Here is a 20,143-nt window from a genome sequence, read left to right as displayed (position 1 = left end):
TAAATAGTTACGGCACTCCCGTGATGTCACATTGTTGCACGACAGGTCGGGAACGGCGAATGTACAAGACGCTTTATGTTGTCATGATTTATACTGCTTGGCTCCGCCCACAATCTGTGGAGAAAAATGGCGGCACATTTAGAAGAAGATGCGGAGGGCGAAGGTGTTCAGAGACCGTCAGGATCCTCTAGTTTACCCCGAAGATGTTCTCTATGAAACATTCTCATCCTCCTAGACCTGGATCATTAATGTGCTCCTGGACAGTCTGTGGCGCTACTTGGCGGCGTGGGATGTACCGATACACAACATCCCAGAGGTTTCTTAACTGGATTCAGGTCTGGGGAACGTGAGGTCCATGGCATCAATGCCTTCGTCATTCAGGATCTGCCTACACACTCTGGCTACATGAGGCCTGGCATTGTCCTACACCAGGAGGAACCCAGGGCCCACTGCACCAGCGTAAGGTCTGACAATGACTCTGAGGATTTCATGCCTGTACATAGGAGCAGTCTGAGTACCATTGGTTAGCACGTGGAGGTCTATGCGACCCTCCAAGGATATGCCTCCCCAGACCATCAGTCTAGTGTTCCCTGGTGAATGCCAATCCCACTGCACGGTGCTGGGCTGTGAGCACAGGTCCCACTGGAGGTTGTTTCAAAGTGACATTATTCATGTAAATCAGAATCAGAATCAGAAATACTTAATAATCCCAGGGGGAAATTATTTTTGTTACAAAACTCCAGATAACAAACAACATATACTATACAAGCAACATCTATTATTCAAATTTCAAAAATTAAAATTTACAGTCAAATTTATTTGTGTTGTCTTTTTTTCTTGGGTTTTACAGTGGTGCATACTGTATTCAATTGTTTTGTTTTTGTGACTGTTGATAAGTAAAAAAATGTAAAGTAATACTTTGTTGCTAAGGCATGCTGTGTCACAGAGTTTATGTGACAAATGGCTCTGAATGTGAGTTTTGTGGTTGTTGATTTCAAACCAAAAACATAAATATTAAAGTCAGATTTCCATAGGCAACGTCAGCCCTTTATTATGCCTGTGTGCTAATGGCCTGGTTGTCACATTTTTGCTTGAGGCCAGCCCACCATACTCCACTACATTAGCCACACGGATAGATACACATTTCCAGGTCAGGCATGCTAAGATATTATTTCAGTGAGATTTCTATAATATAATGAACATCACTTGCAATTTTAAACAATTGCAGTTGAAATCGTACATACAGTATGTCTCTGCTATATGCATTGATATGTTAATGGTAGCTAGACATACTGAGAGCCTGATTCATGGCTATCCCTGCCTCTTTGCTGGGCAGCTTTGATGGATCCAGTGTCTTGAAACTGACAGGTCTCTGTCGTTCCAAATTCTGCTGAGCTGCAGGGAATGGGATTGTGAGCATGACTGGTTTGGCTGCCCCAAATGGGGCAGAGGAGAAAAAGGGGTTTGTGTGTCTATCAGAGTAACTGCACACCACACATCAAACCAGACGTTTACGCAGCAAGAGGTTAGCTTTGTGTAAGTGTATTTCTGAAGAACATGTTGAGTTTATTCAGTATGTTTGCACCACTATAATGAGAAGGATGAGAATATAAAAAAACAGTATTTGTATTACAGAGTGTATCTAATATTCCTTTCCTCCGTTTATCTGCTCCTCCAGATCCTGCAAATGAACGAGATTCTCACTTGTTTGAAAAGAGGTTAATTTTCTCTCTTTAGTCTTTAGTCTGCTGAACCACTTTGACTGAGTGGTGCAATGAGGCTTGTGCACCAAAGTAGAGACACTACTTCCTCAGTGCTAAAGAGCGTTTACTTAGTGATTCACAGAGCTGTCAGTTGCCTCAAGCTCCCTCTAAACCTCCTCACTACCATCCTCTGCTTAATTAGGTTACTTCATACAGCTCTGTGCGATAAGGCTCTGTAATTATCCCTGCTGTCCTCCTGTGCTAGCTCCTGTAATTCTGTGAACTCTACTTCTATTTTTGAAAAGTAACCTGTAGCAGAAAGTAATTTGGGATTTAGTCCATTAAAGTGGTCTGAACATCACTGTAAGGTGCTCAACTAACAGACTTTACCATAGAAATTTGCACTTTCACGTTCCTCCACATTCGCTGATAAATTTATATTAATTCATCACATTAAAGAGCCACAGAACATCTTTTGCTGGTTTTTGCTAGTTTTCAGTGGTGTAACTTACCCTGTTGCTGCAGTGATGTGAAAGCGTTCTCCAGGGTGTGGTCAGTACACCATGACTTCACTGTTGGGTGTGGTTATAGGTGCCACCATCAATTGCGCTGCGTGTGGTCAGAGGTGTTAACTAACTAACTTTTTAAGAATACATTACATATACATTATATAATACATATTTTTTCCCTTATTTTTCCTGATTTCAAATATGCCCTCACATCTACTACCACAAGTATTTTCCTGGTTATTTATCAGATATTTTATCTCCACAGTGCTGTGACCTGGGCTACCATGCTAGCTTGGCACGCACTTTCAGGACTTACTTATCTGCCGAGTACAACTTGGAGACATCTCGCCACGAGGGACTGGATATCATAGAGAATGCAGTGGACAACCTGGACTCCCGCAGTGACAAGCACAAGATCATGGATATGCATAACCAGGTGTTCTGCCCTCCAATGCGCTTTGAGTACCTACCGCACATGGGAGATGAGGTTAGATGCTTTTAATGTTGCAGCTTTCATGCAAGATTTGTGATCTCTGATGGATGTATTTTTCACAAAGTAACTATTTAAGCTTCAGATGGATCTGTTTTGTTTTTTTTAATCCATATGTCCTCCTCCAGGTGTGCCAGGTGAGCGCCCAGCAGCCTGTCCAGACTGAACTCTTGATGCGCTACCACCAACTGCAGTCTCGCTTAGCTACACTAAAGATTGAGAATGAGGAGGTGAGGATTTGTCATGGCTCTGTGTCCAGCCATTACCTTCAGCCCCACCCCCTAAAAACAGAAAGCTCTGTCTCATGTTCCCCTGAGCCAAGTAGGAGGGCCGCATCACCATCTGTTTTCATTGCAATTACCCTCCAATGACCCTTGCTCTGTGGGAGCCGGGAATATATTTAGATTGTCACAGTGCCAATGTTGTGTTTTCTATGAAGTTATATATGAAATTTTCCATTGTGTGACGAGGAAAGGACCTTCTCATTAAGAGCTGCAAACACAAAGGTGCAAATGGAGGTGATAATAACTAGGGCCTGTTAGACTGCCAATGGCTCTGCCTCTTCCCTGTTTCCCCGTGTCTTGTGCTCTGCAGGATAATGGACGAGCCATGCCATTACTGGAAATGAGCTTGATCAATCTCAGCCCTAAACAAAAAGCTCCCTTCAGTAATTTTACCTGCAGGTTGCTCTGGACTGACATTCTGATGTTGCTTGGTGTCATTTCAGTGCAATTCAAGGTCATATATTGTTCAGGGGTCAATTTGTCTTGGATATAAATAGTGCTGTAAATCACTCACTCCTGCCCATTAGTTACTTCAGTTCCATCAAGGTTTGGGGCTAAAATATGGCTAAGACTGAGTAAGATATAGTGCTTAATTTGTCATCTTCTTTCCTTTCTATATTCCCCCATCTGTGCAGGTGAGAAAGACCTTGGATGCCACGATGCAAACGCTGCAGGACATGCTGACGGTAGAGGACTTTGACGTGTCGGATGCCTTCCAACACAGCCGCTCCACTGAATCCATTAAGTCTGTGGCCTCTGAGTCCTACATGAGCAAGCTGAATGTAGCTAAGAGGAGGGCAAACCAACAGGAGACTGAAATGTTCTACTTTTCAGTGAGTTCATGTCAATTTTGATCCATGTATCGGCCCAAACTGTTAATGGCTGCCGCCCTGCTATGAACTGTAGCTTTGCGCTGCTTCTCAAAAGCAAGCCATCAGTCATCATTTCTGGAAATAGAAATTAAATTAAAACTAGAACAGATCAAATTTATGCTGATTTGAGCTACGCTGAATTGTTTGACTGGGCTCATGTTACACTGGATTAGTGCTGCTCACTCATTGTTGCCTCCATCTCTCTGTCTAGAAATTCAAGGAGTACCTGAACGGCAGTAACCTAATCATTAAGCTGCAGGCCAAGCATGACTTACTGAAGCAGACACTGGGTGAAGGTAAGAAGTCTTTTCTCTTCATCTGTCTTTCAATGTCGTGTGCCTGAACTGATGTTTTACCTGGTTATTATGACCCACACAATCCCGCCACAGCTCTGTAAAATTGCTGCCTTTAGGGTTATAGGGTGTTGGTTTTATCTAATAAGCAGCAGGGAGTGAGGCACAGGAGGCTTCAAAGACACAGCTTTTTTTCGGGAAGCAGGAAGAAAAGAGGAAATGAGAGTTAATATTCAAATGGAAAGAACGATCCGAAAGCAAAAGCAATCCACATCTACGTTTTTGGTGTCCAACCTTTCTACTCAACTCGACTCAACGTTATTTATATAGCACCTTTCATATAAACATTCAGCCCAAAGTGTTTCACATAATAAACTAAAACAACAAATAAAATAAAGATGACAATAAATAACATTTTGCAAGGCTTAAATTAATACAACAAAAACAATAAAATGTAAAATAGAAAAATAAACACCAGGGAGACAGATAATGAAAAACCAATGATTAGAACTCAGTTTGTTCTATCTCCAATGGTAGTAGAAGTATTATCCGATTAGTCTCTATATGGTGTAGCCGCAGGGAGGGTTTCCATTTCCAGGCTGGAAGAGAAAGGCTTACCTCGGCCCCTCCCTTCCCCACGGGTCCCCTTGTCACCTCAGCCGTGAACAGTTTACGCCCAATCAATCAGCAGGACCAGACCCAGGCCCATTTCTGCAGCTGCTCCTGCATCAGGGGTTTACCTAATAGAAAAGGGCATCAGGCGCAAACAGCTGAGGCCCTGCAACACACATGCATATTTCCAGATTTCACACCTTGGACTCATTAATTAATTAATTCAAAGTTTACTTAGCTCTGTCAAGCTTTCAGGACCCCAAAGGGTCCTTGTGATTCCCTCTGAGCTCTGTGGCAAACTGCATGCTTTTGTAGTCATAAACACAATATACAGCATATACATACAATATAGTTCATATCAATGTCTGGACAGATCTGTTTGTATGTCCACTGTGGAACAGCTGAGAGTGTATGAACACGACATATGGTGTCTCCAGGTACCACCCATGTTTAATTATTCAGATGATCAATCAGGGTTGCGTCGTTCTCATTAGCTCGTTGCTTTCCACCCAAGATAGTGTGTCTGCGTATGTGTTGGTTGTTTGCGAGCCTGACAGAGGGAACAAGATGAAACTGGTGAGTGCCACATGGCATTTACATCTTGCTGCATGTATTAATAAAAACATGATGTCAAGCATTGGCACGAGGCAAGATGGCGCTAGGATATCTGCCAGCCCTTGTTTCCCAGATAAGGAGTCATCAATTCCCTTGTTCAGTCAATTTGATTTGTACTTGTCACATTTTATGTTTATAGAATACATAACTCTCTATCACTAAGGGACTCTGGCACTTTTGGATATGAAATTAGAGGAAAATCAGCAAGAAACTGGGTGTAATTTTGAGGTTGGTTGGTCAGAGGTAGACAGGGCTATCACTCAGAGGAATGATGTCTGGGAAATGTGCTGTTGTTTCTTCACATGAATGCTCCAGAGACCATGTCCCATCTGCCAGAATGATGTGTTGAGAAATTGGTTAGCCTTTGCTCTTTCTGTCCATTGTTAGGTGGAGTAAAGAAATAATGCTGGAATGCTTTGGTGCCATTGTTGCCTTTTTTGTACATTGACTCCTTTCCAGTTGATGATGCAGTTACTGGCAGACAAAGACTCTTACTCAGTCCTAAAGCTGTCAAATTTCAATTAACTTGCTGTTGTGATTAGTTTTAAGAATGTGCATTATAGTAGAGCTGAGTTTAAGGATGACTTTGCAGACTTGTGTTTTCTTTAAAAAAGTGTGTAGATGCCTATAACATGTGTGTGTTGTTGGAAACCCATAACAAAAGGGTCAGTGAACCAGCGCAGACATTGCTCAGTGTCACCACTGATGGACCCCTCCCTCCCCAACATATACACAGAACAGCCGCCACCCCCCTTTTCTTTTGCTCTGAGTGGAGGTCTATAACCCCACAGGGTCCTCTGGGTCCCCTGAGGTTTCAGCAACGACTGCTCAATGGCTTTGTCCAATGAATGGTGTTAGCACTGCTCCATTCATCGCTCTCTCAATAGTCATGTTGTCTCTCATCAAACCCTTCAGTGACGGTGGATACTGGAGTCAGTATAATATGTACCACAAAGATATAACATGTCCCTCTTGTGTTTTGTTCTTTCCACAGGGGAAAGAGCCGAGTGTGGAACTACAAGGTATGATGTCCTTTGAGATCCCTGTCTTTCAGCCTTGAAGCATCTGCTTATACCATTTTTTCAGATTATTAGATTATGTTTCATTCATATATATATATTATATATATAACTACCTTGCATGGCTTTTCAAAATATTGCAGTCACTGAATGTCAAGCGGTGTCTAAAGTCCATCCTGAGTTTTAGACATTAAACTAATGTTCCATCTATAAAAACTATTAAACTTGGCCATGGTTTTGCAGATGCTATTGTCCTTTTCAAAAATCACACTTCTGCTTGCAACATATTTGTATTGTGGTTTCTTTTTTGAAGGATTGTCATAAATATGAAATTAACTGAAGAAATTGTGCTGGCATGTTTCTGCGTGGTTGTGACAGTATACATATGCACACATGATTTACAGCATTTTTTAAATATCTATCATTAGTAGAATGGCATAATAATAATAATAATAATGATAATAATCATAATTATTATTATGATTATTATTATTATTAAGATTATTACATTTGTATTTTGAGTAAAGAATTTTGTAATTAAGTTGTATCAATTTATGGTTTGTTTGCATTGCCAGTTAAATGCTGAACTTTTCTGTCTGACAACATGATACCAACTGGTGGGCTTGATTTCATTGGCCTTGTTGATAATGTTCATTAATGTGTGCTTTGTTTTTAGTAAGTCAAGAAGTGTTTTATTGAAGATCCGACCCACAGCCTTGTAAATCCCAACCCCTCTGTTGTAATTAAAAGGCAGACTTTTATCAGGCCTTAATGATAAAAGACCTCTCTAATGAAACATCTCACTTTGGGTTTCTCTCAAAAAGATTCTTCACTTTTTCCATTACTTTTCTTAAACAGAGGATTTTTTTTACTGCCTCGTTATAGTGACTGTTTCATACCTGTTTTTGAACCTCCATGTTCGGTTCTACAATTTTCACAGAATATGGTGTTTTTCCTTTGTCTATCATTTCCCAGGCCCCCCACCCTTCCCCCTAAACCACAGAAAATGCGGAAGCCTAGGCCACGCTCCATGTATAACCATAAGCTGTTTAACGGCAATATGGAGACCTTCATCAAGGTACCCTATGGTGGTGGTGTATGACTGAGCGGCCCTTGTGGAGCAGGAGAGGAAGGCAGCTAGAGCCTTCACTCTCATTCTCTTCCTCACTTTGGCCTTCTGTTCCTCCCTCTTCCAGCTGCCCTTGATCATGTAACGCCTCTGTTTAACCTCTATTCCTCCTCCTCCTCCCTTCCATGCCCATACAGACAGAGCGGCAGTCAGCTGTCTCTTTATTCCCCTCCAGAACAATTTACCATCTCTGGCTTTATTTCTAAATCCAGTTGCTTTTTAGACGACTGTGAGGCGGAAGACAGCAGTGGGTCTGCTTTGCCCCTCACTGCACCCAACCCATCACTGCATCTCTGTAGCTTTCCTATCGCCAGTCCCTGTGCTTAGCCTTCTTTAACCTCCAGAGGGGTCATTCGTCATCTGAGCTTTTCTAACTTTGTGCTTCTCTGCTTTCTTTTCCTCTGCTACTCTGTGCTTTGCTGCTTTCTGTCCCAGAGGAAGAAGGAATGCCCGTACCCGCATTCAGGTACCACTGTTGTTGGAGAGTATAGGTCAGGGCACAAGGGCAGTAAAGCACTAAAGCCCTTGAACAATAGTAGACATATACTGGCTCCTGCTCAGGCTACGCTTGCATGCTGCTGTATTCTGTGACATCAGGTTATTAACAGTTGCTTGTATTTTTTGTGTTTTTGTTTGCTTTACACTGCTCATGAGATTTGCTTAATTAAATGTTTATGAAGCATCAAGATGTTTATGAGGCATTAGATTTGGTTGTGGTGAAATGGAGCATTAGACTTCTCCTGTCTTGCATATCTTTAATTAATGTAAACTAGAACAGGGGATTTGTTATTTGTATGGATTCAAAGGAGAATAGTTTGTTTATTTAGATGGTGGCACTGCATAAAAGTTACACAAAATACTATATATAATTTATTCTTTTAGTCATATATTCTTTTTTGCAAATTATTTGTCTTCTCTTGTCTGTATTTATTTACATTTCTCATCATTTAATTTCAGGATTCAGGTCAACCAATCCCACTTGTTGTTGAAAGCTGTATCAGATACATCAATCTATACGGTAAGTCTGGCATGGCGTTGCTGTTACTACTCCTTCTGAGTGAAAGGGCAGAAAAAAAAGCAAACTCTGAAGTCCTTCGAAAACTCCTTCAGCCTCATAAGAAGTGACAGCAGCTATTGGACGAAACAATCTATTTCCCTGAATAGCTGCAGGTCCAGAGACTGACCTGCTCTGCTCTCCACCTCGGCCTCTGAGGTGCTCAGCTGCCTGCCAGTGATTTGACAAGCTCATAACAATAGATCACACACGTAGAGTTAGTAAGTCCCATTGGTCTTTGTTTAGTCAGTTCAGCCACCCCCCTCTTTTTATAGCTCCTCCCTGTCTACCTTCACATCTGTCTTGAGCTCATTGCTGTAGCTGCAGGCCTTTCCCCTGGATCTGGACCTAATGAAACTCCAGAAAACTGATTAGGAGCCCTCTAACTGAAACCATATGCTGCAGCCTCACTGAGGGGCCTTCTCATGGAAAAATAGGCATCTCCTTTTCATTACCAGATTACATTTCCTGCTCTGTGTTATGTGTTTCCAGTGAGCTTTTATGAAGCTGGTACTGGGGTTTGGAGATAGTAGTAGCTAGCATAACTCTGAATCTCCAAATTCTGGGTTGTATTTCTTTCAGGCTTGCAGCAGCAGGGCATATTTCGCGTGCCAGGATCACAGGTGGAAGTCAATGATATTAAAAACTCATTTGAGAGAGGTGAGTCAAAGACAGATGGCATTATATTCCCCCTTTTCATGTCACAAATGCTTAAACAGGATAAACCCCATCTTTCATCTCATCAAATGTCACCACTGAAAGCACATTTATTTTTCTCCATCAGGTGAAGATCCCTTGATTGATGACCAGAATGAGCATGATATCAACTCAGTGGCAGGGGTACTGAAGCTGTACTTCAGAGGACTCGAGAACCCTCTCTTTCCAAAGGAACGATTCCTGGACTTCATCTCCACCATCAGTGAGTCACGCACAGCAGAAAATATTCAAAGTCATTACCGTCGTGAGTGGACTCAGAAAAGAGAAAACACACCTTGCAGTTTCTTAAACGCAGCCTTACTGAAGAAGAGAAAGGCATGCAGTGCAGCACATGGAAGCAATCTTAACACCAGGACTGATATTTAGCAGAAAGCCAGTAGGAAGAGGAGAGTGTGGGCCATATCGGTCTGCCGTGTGCGAGTTCACCACAGAATCATTTCCCCGCTGTTTCGACAGTAATAGTTTGATCACTCAGCCTGCCTTAGGGGTCTGGTGAAAGGCAGGAAGGGGCATCTATTAAAGTGTCAAATAACAGCTTTCAGAGTCTTCTCTGGCTTTTGCTTTTGCACACTTTGATCAATTCTCCTGGCAAAGGTCTGGTTTATATTATATTTTAGTGGACAGTGTTGTTATAGGCTCAGTGCCTATATATATCTATATATATCTATATATATATAGATATAAATAAATATTAAAGTTTAAAAGCTATATTTGTGTCTTGTGTATTGCAGTGTAAACCACTGTTGTCACACCTCTCTGTTTCTGTCCTTTGTGTTTCAGAGCTGGAGTCTGGAGCTGAGAGAGCGCATCACATCCAGCAGATTGTTGTGACTCTTCCTCGCACCATCATAATCGTCATGAGATACCTGTTTGCTTTTCTCAACCAGTTAGTATATACATCAGCCACAGGTCCTGGTGCATACCGAAGAGCATGTAGAGATTAGTTCATTCTTTGCACAGACATTAGTGATGTATGTAATTTAATCTTAAATTGAATTCTAGTGGGGAAAATCCATATTGAACAAACATAGAATAGCTACAGTCAGGGTAAAAGACAAGATCCAAATATATATATTGGAAAAAAACATCCTGCTATTTATGCCCACATCTGTCTGCAGTATTTTAGAAGTTATTTATGGGCTCGGAAACTCATTCCTCACTGAAGTATGAAGTATACCTGTCCTCTTATAATGGATGTTATCAATACTCCTTTTACTGGCTTTGCCTGCAGAACAAAGAGTTAGATTTCATACCCCAAGTTTTACTCTCTGCTCTTCTGCCCTTTCATACCCTAACCCTGATTTAGACTTTCTCTTGCAGCCCTGAATGATTTGGTTACCAAGAGTTGGTTGTGGCATGTGCTTTTGAAGGGGTTGGCTGTTCATAGTGCTTTGCAATCAAGCATGTAATACTGCATGTCAAAACTGAGTTCAGTTGAAGCCATAGTTCTCAGGCATTATGGGATTGTTATTTCATAACTTAATGCCGTTATAATCAATATTTTCATATTAACAATGGACCACGTGACTAGTTGCATGTGAACAGGGTCACAAATATTGATGATAATTATCAACTGACTCAGTAATTCCCCTCAACTCTGGCTTTATGGCATATTTCAGCGTTTTGGTTTTCCAGCCTGCAAATTCACTATTCTGGTTTTAAAAAATGTGAACATAGTGAAACATTTAGCAGCTAAAGAGACAGATAGATATTTACCTCAATAGTTATCTCATATTTGCTCAACTTAAAAGGAGATAATATGTCAGTATTGAGTTCACCAAATGTTTCCACTGTTATTGCAGGTTTGACAATGTAACAATCAGTCGAATGATTTATTACATAATTTATTATCCAAATATAAATAAAAGCGTAGCCTAAGCACAAAAATACAAAACAGGATCATAGCCTTATCGCTCCCACTTTCATTGACAGTTCTGTCAATACACAGACTAACACTAGTCAACAACTCAGTCTATACATACAGTATTTTTATCTGATGTTGTTAAAGGTTGTATCAATAATATTTGTAGACACAGGAAAAAACACACAATGTTCTGTCCCTCAGTCTCTCCCAGTACAGTGACGAGAACATGATGGATTCATACAATTTGGCAATCTGCTTTGGTCCAACCCTGATGCCCATCCCAGACGGCCAGGATCCTGTAGCGTGCCAGGCACATGTTAATGAGGTCATTAAGACCATCATTATCCACAATGAAGTCATCTTTCCCAGTCAACGTGAGCTGGACGGCCCAGTGTACGAAAAGTGCATGACTGGGGGGGAGGAGTACTGGTGAGTATTTGCTATATGTGAACAAAGTAGAGTTATGTTGATACGACACTTCTGTCAACTCTTATCGGCTAATCACTTGCGTAAACACGCTTATTGTTCATAAATCAAATATTTGTCAAGCTCCAATGTCTACATATGTGACATTTTGCATTTGCAAACAGTGACAGCCCCCACAGTGAACCAGGAACTATTGATGAGGCTGACAATGGAACTGAACCGCACACCAGTGATGAAGGTCAGTACATCACAGTAGTCATTTTTCATGTGTTTTTTTTTATGAAGCGCCTTTGTTATTACCCAGGTATGTCTTCAGCCTGGTCACATGGCTCAAGGGATGACAGTGTTAGTCCTTTACTTTGGTCCAATATGTCAACAACGATTGGATTGCCATGCAATTTGGCACAGGCATTCATGGTCCCTTGTGGATGAATTACACTGACTTTGGTGATTCCCTGAGATTACCTCGAGCACCGATATTCATGTCCCCCTCAAGATAATTTGAGGATAACTTGATAACTTTGCTTTTAGTTCTAATTAGCCAATGTTAGCATCCTAACATGCTAAACTTAGATGGTGTACATGAAGCATTATACCTGCTAAACATCAGCATGTTAGCATACTCACCTTAGCATTTAGCTCAAAGCACAGCTGTGCCTAAATATAGCCTCAAGGAGCCGCAGCTAGGCTCTTGTTTCTTCACGGAGACCATTTCTCTTGATTTACTGCATCTAACGTTGGTAGTCTTGTGAACTGTGGGTCTTACCTGTGTGCACTATAGTCAATATCAGAGCTAGGGGAATATGTTACCATTATTTTCTCTTATACTATAATATACATTTAGACTTGTTATAACCATTTCAGCTGACTTTGCATTCAAAATATTGGCAGCACTTTTACAACATCTCAACTTAAACCCCACTGTAGTTTCTCTTACACACTTCACAGCCCGTTCTCATTCCCAGGTCATCTAATACAGATGCGAGCAGTGTTCAGTGAGTTGCTGTTTCACCGCTAGATGCCACTAAATCCTACACACTGGTCCTTTATGGAGAAGCAAATTCTACAGTTGTGTTCAGAGACAAATATAAAATAGCTTTTTTTAAGGTTTGACTAAGTTCACATTTTCACAAATAGTATTATGGATTTCACATGAGAATATATGTGATGTGATTTTACGTAGTCTTTGTGGATAGGAAAGCCTCACATATAGACTTATTAAGTGCTTTTGACTGAGAGGTGAGTGAGGTTTGCACTGCAACAGCTTATGATTGCAAAGGCTTATGTGATGTTTTGGAGCTGAAGGCAAGTTGAGTAAACAGTGTTGGCATGCAGCACTGCCTCTTTGATCTGTCTTTCTGTGTGTGTGTGTGTGTCTGTGTGTGTGTGTATGTGAGAGAGTCTCTCTCCTCTCTCCTTCCCCCTCTCCCTCCTCCTCTGCTCGCTCTTTGTTCAGTGTTAGTCAGCAATTCTCCTGGGACTTTCTCCTTTGTGCAGTATTTCCCCAATTCTCCTCTGAGCTTTGAATACATAACTGGGCCAGGAACAAAAGCCAAAACACATATAACACACAAAATAATACCTCCTGTCTGTCTGTGCCATCAATGAGGAGTCAGAGGATGGGTCTATGAAGTATGGAGCGTGATAGGTCAGACTGGGGTAACCCTATCTCGGAGCTTTATCTGCGCTGTTAGCTGTGTTTGTAATGAGTGCTGACTCTTTCTCTTTTTTCTTGCGCTCACTTGGAGAAGACAACAAAGGCTGACTGCCTGCTCTAGGGTCTGCTCATGTTGGCCTTAATACTCTTATGTGACGTTATGGGCTCTGGTTTTGCACTGTAGTTTCTGTATTCGGTTCAGTTGGTGTCCTCTGGCAGCAGTTCAACTTTGATGGAGGAAAAACAAGCTGGTGCTAAACTGAACTAAGCAACCATGTTGTGATGACTGTACCTTTTCTATTCTATTACTTTGTAATTGAAACCAAATTTGAACAAAACTGCTTTCCGTCTTCATTCACTCCAACTATAACTGTCTTTTCACCCTGCTGGTAGGTTTTTCAAAATAAAACCCATGATGTTAATCATACAGTTAACTCTGACTGACCCCTGCTGGCTGGTCTGTTGAAAGACACTGCAGAGACAACTAGGTGTTCTTTACAGTAGTGGCTGTTTCTCATGCAGTTACTAGTTCAATAATTGTTTAAGCTGCAATTAAATTAAAATTGTGTTTGGTATTTTAGGTTTTGAGTATAATATGACTACACACATTTGTTTTTGTTTTATTTGGTTTTATTTCAGCTTTGTATTTCTGTAGCATGTCTGAGGGATTTATAATGTAAACTGGGATGTACTGGGTTAATCTTTTGGAGATAACATCATAGCAATGATGTAAATGCAGTAAAAACTGTATTAGAAGGACGTATTCAAAGCTTGCTTGATTTTTTTTTTATTGTTTGTTTTAGTACTACATAATAAAAGCCAGATTGTGAATTATCTTGTTGATCAAGTCAGGGAAAAAACACCCTAGCCTTTCAAATCTATACCTACAATGTGATCATTGCCATGTTGAGGCTATTAACCAGTGTATTAAGCTTTTTGTTGATGTTTCTTTGCCTATTTATGTTTTCAGAGGTTGAACAGATTGAGGCCATCGCTAAGTTCGACTACGTGGGACGCACTCCCAGGGAGCTGTCCTTCAAGAAGGGAGCCTCTCTGCTTCTGTATCACAGAGCGTCTGAAGACTGGTGGGAGGGCCGCCACAATGGTGTGGACGGCCTCATCCCGCATCAGTACATAGTAGTACAAGACCTGTGAGTAACAGCAGAATCTTTTTTAGTAGCTGTTGTTTGTCTTGCGTCTAGTAATCCTCTCTATCTGTGAAGCTGTCCAACATTACTGTAATTACTGTAGGAATACATGTACTTCAGTGTGTGTACAATATGCTCACCACCAGTGCCTCTGTTCTTTCAGGGATGATGCTTTCTCAGATAACCTTAGCCAGAAAGCAGATAGTGAAGCAAGCAGTGGACCACTGCTGGATGATAAAGGTTCATCCAAAAATGATGCCCCATCACCATGTGAACAATCACCTGATTACAACTTTGGAGGAGTCATGGGGAGGTGGATATAATTAAGATAAACACCTTTTTTCGTTTTAGAGGTTCTGTTGAATACTATTTAGGAGTTTTTCCTGTTTGACTGTTGGTCTGATCTGATCCCTCCCCACAGGGTAAGGTTACGGTCTGATGGAGCTGCAATCCCACGACGTCGGAGTGGCACAGACACTCACAGCCCAACCAGAGTGGCTGACACTCCGCCACGGGCTGCAGCGTGTCCCAGCAGCCCCCACAAGGTGTCCATCAGCAAAGGTCGTATAGAGAGCCCAGAAAAGAGGCGCCTTGGCACCTTTGGCAGTGCGGGAAGCATCAACTACCCAGACAGGAAGGCCTATCCTGAGGGTCACCCTCTAAGACCAGTGCCGGGAGCCACTCGTCACAGCAGCCTCGGGGACCACAAATCATTGGAGACTGAAGCTCTGGCTGAGGTAAGGATGGCAAATATCAGGTAGAGGCAAACTTATGGAAAAAATTGCAAAAATTATACCAAGAAATAGAAGTAATCTCTTTTGGTTTATAATCTATTTTTGGTGGTTCTGTGGTGTCACTGCCAGACTTATATCAAGTGTGAAGTTATTACTGTATGTAAGCAGATTGGAAAGGTTTGGTAGAACAGAGCCAGGCCCCCTGATGTAGCTGTCAATCTGAGAGCAGCAGCTGGGACCTGGAGTAAATGTCAGGGCCAGACTGCAGCTGGGAGATAGACACACCTCAAGGACACAGAAGCCTGGAACTGAATAACAAGCTAAAATGGCACTGAAGGTTCGGCACCAAATTCTCCTCATCAGCTAATGGCCGCAGCATATTAGATCCAAACATAATCAAACCATGAAATGTTCAGTTCAGTTCTTTAACTTGACTAGAATTTATGTTTTCTGATCGGTCATTTCAAAATGGTATACAGGAAATTTAATAAAAAGCTGTAAAAAAGTAACATATAAGTAAAAAAAGTAATATTTTCCCCCTAATTTTTCATTTCATTTTCAAAATGGTTTAACTGATAAAGTAGAATAAATTCCAGGCCCACATTAGTAGAAATGTGGATGTATTTTGTTCATAATTACAGGCACGCATTGTTTTGCATTAATTTCTGTATTATATAATAAAACGGTATGAAAATGCTACAGTAATGTAACAGTGACAGACTGTATGGGTCTAATAAATGAATTGTAGATAAGAAGCTAAAAAACAAAATGCTAGATGTCTCACTGACCTGGCTGTTATTCTTGATTGTTCTGTTTTCCTCATCTTCATCTCTCCTCTTCCAGGATATAGAGAAGACTATGACTACAGCACTCCATGAGCTACGTGAGCTAGAGCGACAGAACACCGTTAAGCAGGCTCCAGACGTGGTCCTGGACACACTGGAGCCCATGAAGAACCCAGTCAGCTCCGAGCCCGGCAGTCCGCTGCATACCATTATGATCCGTGACCCGGATGCAGCCATGCGCCGCAGCAGCAGCTCCACCTCTGAGATGATGACCACCTTCAAACCGGCTCTGTCCGCCCGGCTGGCTGGAGCTCAGCTGCGCCCCCCGCCCATGAGGCCAGTGCGCCCTCCTACCACCCAGCACCGCTCGAGCAGCTCCAGCTCCTCAGGGGTCGGCAGCCCTGCTGTGACTCCCACTGAGAAGATGTTTCCAAGTAACAATACAGCTGCTGGTTCTAATATGAATACATCCGGTGATACCGGGGATAAGTCTGGTACCATGTAGCAAAGGTGGAATCTGCTAGGTGGGGTGTTTGTAAAGCTTTCTAAATGAGGGGAAAGCTTATGGAAATGGGTGCTGATGTGTGAAAAGCAGATATGGATGTTTTCCTCTCTGTTTTCTGCCTGACTTAATTCATATATTCAGGAAGGTCCTGAAGCGAGCCTTCAGTATGTTACCATGGTGATAAAGCAGTGGAAGAAGCTGTAGAGGTGTGATAGTGAAAAGCTCAGCTCTCTTTGAAACTTGATTTAACTAAGGAAAATGTGTATAAGAATACATGTATTTCAGTTTTACCTCAGTTTCAACAAAAATCTGTGGCCATGTAGAGTGAATGCAAGTAAAGCAATAGGCCTACTTGTGTAAATTTGGTATTAGTTTCCACCCAGCACACGTTGTGCAGGGGATGTTTCAGTCACTCCTGCTGACGTGTGTGAAACAGCTCATCTGGACGGGTGTAAACATCCACGCTCAATTACCATGTCTGTTTACCGTTTAGGTCACAGGCCTATGGCTGTACATACAAACTTACTTGAAGTTGCCATGCTTTCTGTTTGTACTATAATACAGTGGATGTTCAGCAAAGTAACAACTTAGTGACATTATACATGTCTGCATGCAGGGTTTGGAGAAAATAAGGAAACATTTAAGACTTCATTGAGAGATTTGTAATAAAGTGGGATTTTCCCATATGGTCATTGTAAAGATAAAACAGTTAGAACCTTAATTTCCAAAGTAACAAAGTAATACATTTGGATCTTACAGTATTATATTTCAAATCTGCCATGTGTATGGCTATTGGTACTCTAGATGTTGTACCTTAAGATAAAAGCATCCTGGCATGAATATGATCTCTGAAGTCTCATATTTTACTAATCTGAGCTTTACAAAGCAAGTCATTCTCCTCCATCATGTATGGTTGGACAGTGGGCAGACTTAACGGGTCTGTTTCCATGTTTTTTTTCTATGTCCTGTATCTGAAATGCAGAAAACTAATGCACCAACTAATGTAGGAATCCTGTGGTAAACTTGTATATAATATATAACTAGTACTTTTTTAAGTGTTAATCTTGTACAGGCTAATATGAAAAAGGCAAAGGGTTTGCTGTGAATGGCACTTGTTGAGATCATAATCCACCCTTTTTTTTTTAATCAAATTCAATAAACTACAAACATATTCTTTGGCTGTGTAAAATAGAGTTCAAAACATTTACTGTGTACTGTGTGCTTAGAGTGGTTTTGGTAATTGTACTGTAGGGAACTGATTGTTGAACAGACAACAAAGACTGAATAAATGTTTTCTCCATTATGTTTTTGACACACCATTTTCACTCTCAGTTCACAAAAGTTGAACTGTCGCCTCTTCAAATCTAATTCGGTGATTTTTATGATTGCATAAGTACCCTCTGACAGTTCCTCTTTCCAACTTAAAATATGATACTCATACAGAGGAACCTAAGAAGCAGATGTTGTGACATACTGATATCACAGCTGTTTCCTTCCTTCCTATCCTTTTCTTATCCTTGTTGATTGATACAGTTATGCTCTGACTGTAGAATACTCCTTTTTCTTTGGAAGAAAACTAAATAGAAAACATTTCAGTGTTTATATCTACTGTACTTCTTGTCATTCTGCCTGCTCTAGTCCACAGATCCGCATCCCAAAGATGCTCTGTTCTGCATGTTTTGCGCTGTAATGTCTGACTCTTATTCTGGGACAGTTAAACAATGGCTGTATGTGGTGCCTTGCCTTGGAAAAACGCACAAAAATGTATTCAATATTGGATGTTTTCTTTCCTTAACTAATGGGCCTTAACAATTATGGGGATTGGGAATGATGAAATAAACTGCTAAAATAGAAGTGAAAGAGATTAATGCTTGATTAAGCAAAATAAACTTAAACATTAGCATGTGAACAAGGGCCTGATTCCACTGTCAGCTCTGCAGTCAGTCTGTACATTCTGCAGTATTACTGAGATATGTATTACTGATATTACATGCTGTAAACTGAGCATAATTGCTTGTTGTCAATGTGTTGTTTGTAACAGATTTAAAATGTCCAGGGTGGGAGAACAGTGAGCTCCTAACAGCCAGAGAAAGGCAATACAGCATTTAACATCATAAAGTGCACTCACATCCTCTGCTGGCCCCTGCTAGTATTGCCTCTGTATACCATCAGCTTTTGCGGGCATTAAGAGTATGACCTGGAGCTGATATTACAATCACTAAGCTCATCCATATTTGTCTGTCCTGGTTACAGTTTTGCACCTGTTGAAATCTATGAAGATATTGTTTATTGAAATAAGAAGAAAGCACACACATTTCAAAAGGTGAAATTATCATCATTATATTTAACTAGACTGTTTTTTTTTAATTTATAGACACTTGTGTAAGTGGACCAGGAAATTTGAGTGCCTTTTGTGCACAACATCAATTTTTATTGGACTTTTATATTTACTTTTTTAAATGTAATATGTTGTCTATTAGTTGTCATGTTTATTATAAACTGATGTTGCTTTTTTATCTTTTACTTTCTATTGCTACTCAGTCTTCAAACCACCATAAGGAATGCATTGTGTAAAGATATTCCTCTCATGAATCACAGAAGAATCATCATGAATATCTGTGTTTGGGTGATCGTTGAAGAATAGGAGTTATAAAAACTACTGTATACACGATCTACTGGTGAAGTTCAGTAGAATCATCTCAGAATATTTCTTTCATCTTTTTGTTTTTATCTGTGTGAACTGTGCTGTGAGCCGTAACTTTCTCTCATTTTGCTCCTTCCCTTTTAAAGCAAAATCATTGCAGTATTGTTGGAAACAGTGCGACTGATATGGACCCTCTCCTTGCAGAGGTTATAAGGCACTTGGTGCACTCTCCTTTTCCCTACATGTGAGGTTACATGGACGTTTTCTTTCCTGGAATGTGTGCTTAAATTGGTAACACTGTTTTTGTCTGCTGAGAAGACTTAATATTCAAAAAGGACATCACAGTGAGAGCAGACTGAGCGCCTGGTCATGTTGTGGGGGACCGGAGTGTGAGTTACTGCCACGCTGTTTACCTTCTCTTTAATTGTTTGTCTAGTGATGCTGTTTGTTGATGAGTGTCTGGTTGGTTGAAACCCTGTGATGTAATGTACACCATACCACTGAAAACCCCTGCGTCCAAATAAAACCATTATTGCTCTGTGATCTAGTTGTCATGAGTCAATTATTTTTGATCAGGAATCAAGTTGTGAACGAAAGGTCATCATAAAGATCTAAAAAATAATAGATAAGATCATAGAAGCCTTTTTTCTGTAACATTAAATATTCATTGAACCCATTTTCTCAATACTATCATCAATGGATCAATGCAGAGTGACAATGTTTGAATTGTTTTTTTGTTTTTTTTAATTTGGTTTTAATAATAAAACTTATTATATATAACTATGGATGTTTTTTTTCCCCCAAGTCTTACTTTCATTGCTGCTTATGTAGGATTTATTGGCATCTAGCAGTGTAGTTGCAGGTAACAACCCCCTCGCCTCACCCTCCCATTTCAAGCATATACGAGAAACTATGGTGGCTCACTCACAAAACTCGCAAAAGGCCCAATCTAGAGCCAGTGTTCGGTTTGTCGATTCGTTACTGTTACATGGCGGCCTCCATGGTAACAGAAACACAACAATTCCTATATTCAGGTGATTATACACTAATGAAAACATATCATATTCCAGTATATTCCATTTC

General features: G+C 40.8%; 1 protein-coding gene across 1 annotated transcript in view; it reads left to right on the top strand.

The window, feature by feature from the left end:
* The window catches only part of srgap3 (SLIT-ROBO Rho GTPase activating protein 3), a 72,709-nt gene extending 53,106 nt beyond the window's left edge, over positions 1 to 19,603 (top strand). The window contains 16 exon segments of the mRNA XM_035661325.1: positions 2,436 to 2,699; positions 2,831 to 2,932; positions 3,622 to 3,819; positions 4,070 to 4,154; positions 6,373 to 6,400; positions 7,373 to 7,475; positions 8,484 to 8,544; positions 9,163 to 9,240; positions 9,365 to 9,499; positions 10,078 to 10,183; positions 11,363 to 11,590; positions 11,752 to 11,825; positions 14,215 to 14,395; positions 14,556 to 14,705; positions 14,814 to 15,129; positions 15,970 to 19,603. Coding sequence (XP_035517218.1) covers positions 2,436 to 2,699; positions 2,831 to 2,932; positions 3,622 to 3,819; positions 4,070 to 4,154; positions 6,373 to 6,400; positions 7,373 to 7,475; positions 8,484 to 8,544; positions 9,163 to 9,240; positions 9,365 to 9,499; positions 10,078 to 10,183; positions 11,363 to 11,590; positions 11,752 to 11,825; positions 14,215 to 14,395; positions 14,556 to 14,705; positions 14,814 to 15,129; positions 15,970 to 16,416 — 2,556 coding nt within the window. The 3' untranslated portion in view covers positions 16,417 to 19,603.
* Positions 19,604 to 20,143: the final 540 nt, after the last annotated feature.

Source organism: Morone saxatilis, unplaced genomic scaffold, assembly GCF_004916995.1.
Source record: "Morone saxatilis isolate NCDOM2014 unplaced genomic scaffold, NCSU_SB_2.0 Contig18, whole genome shotgun sequence".
NCBI classification, from domain to species: Eukaryota; Metazoa; Chordata; class Actinopteri; family Moronidae; genus Morone; species Morone saxatilis.
This window is presented reverse-complemented; position numbering and strand designations above follow the sequence as displayed.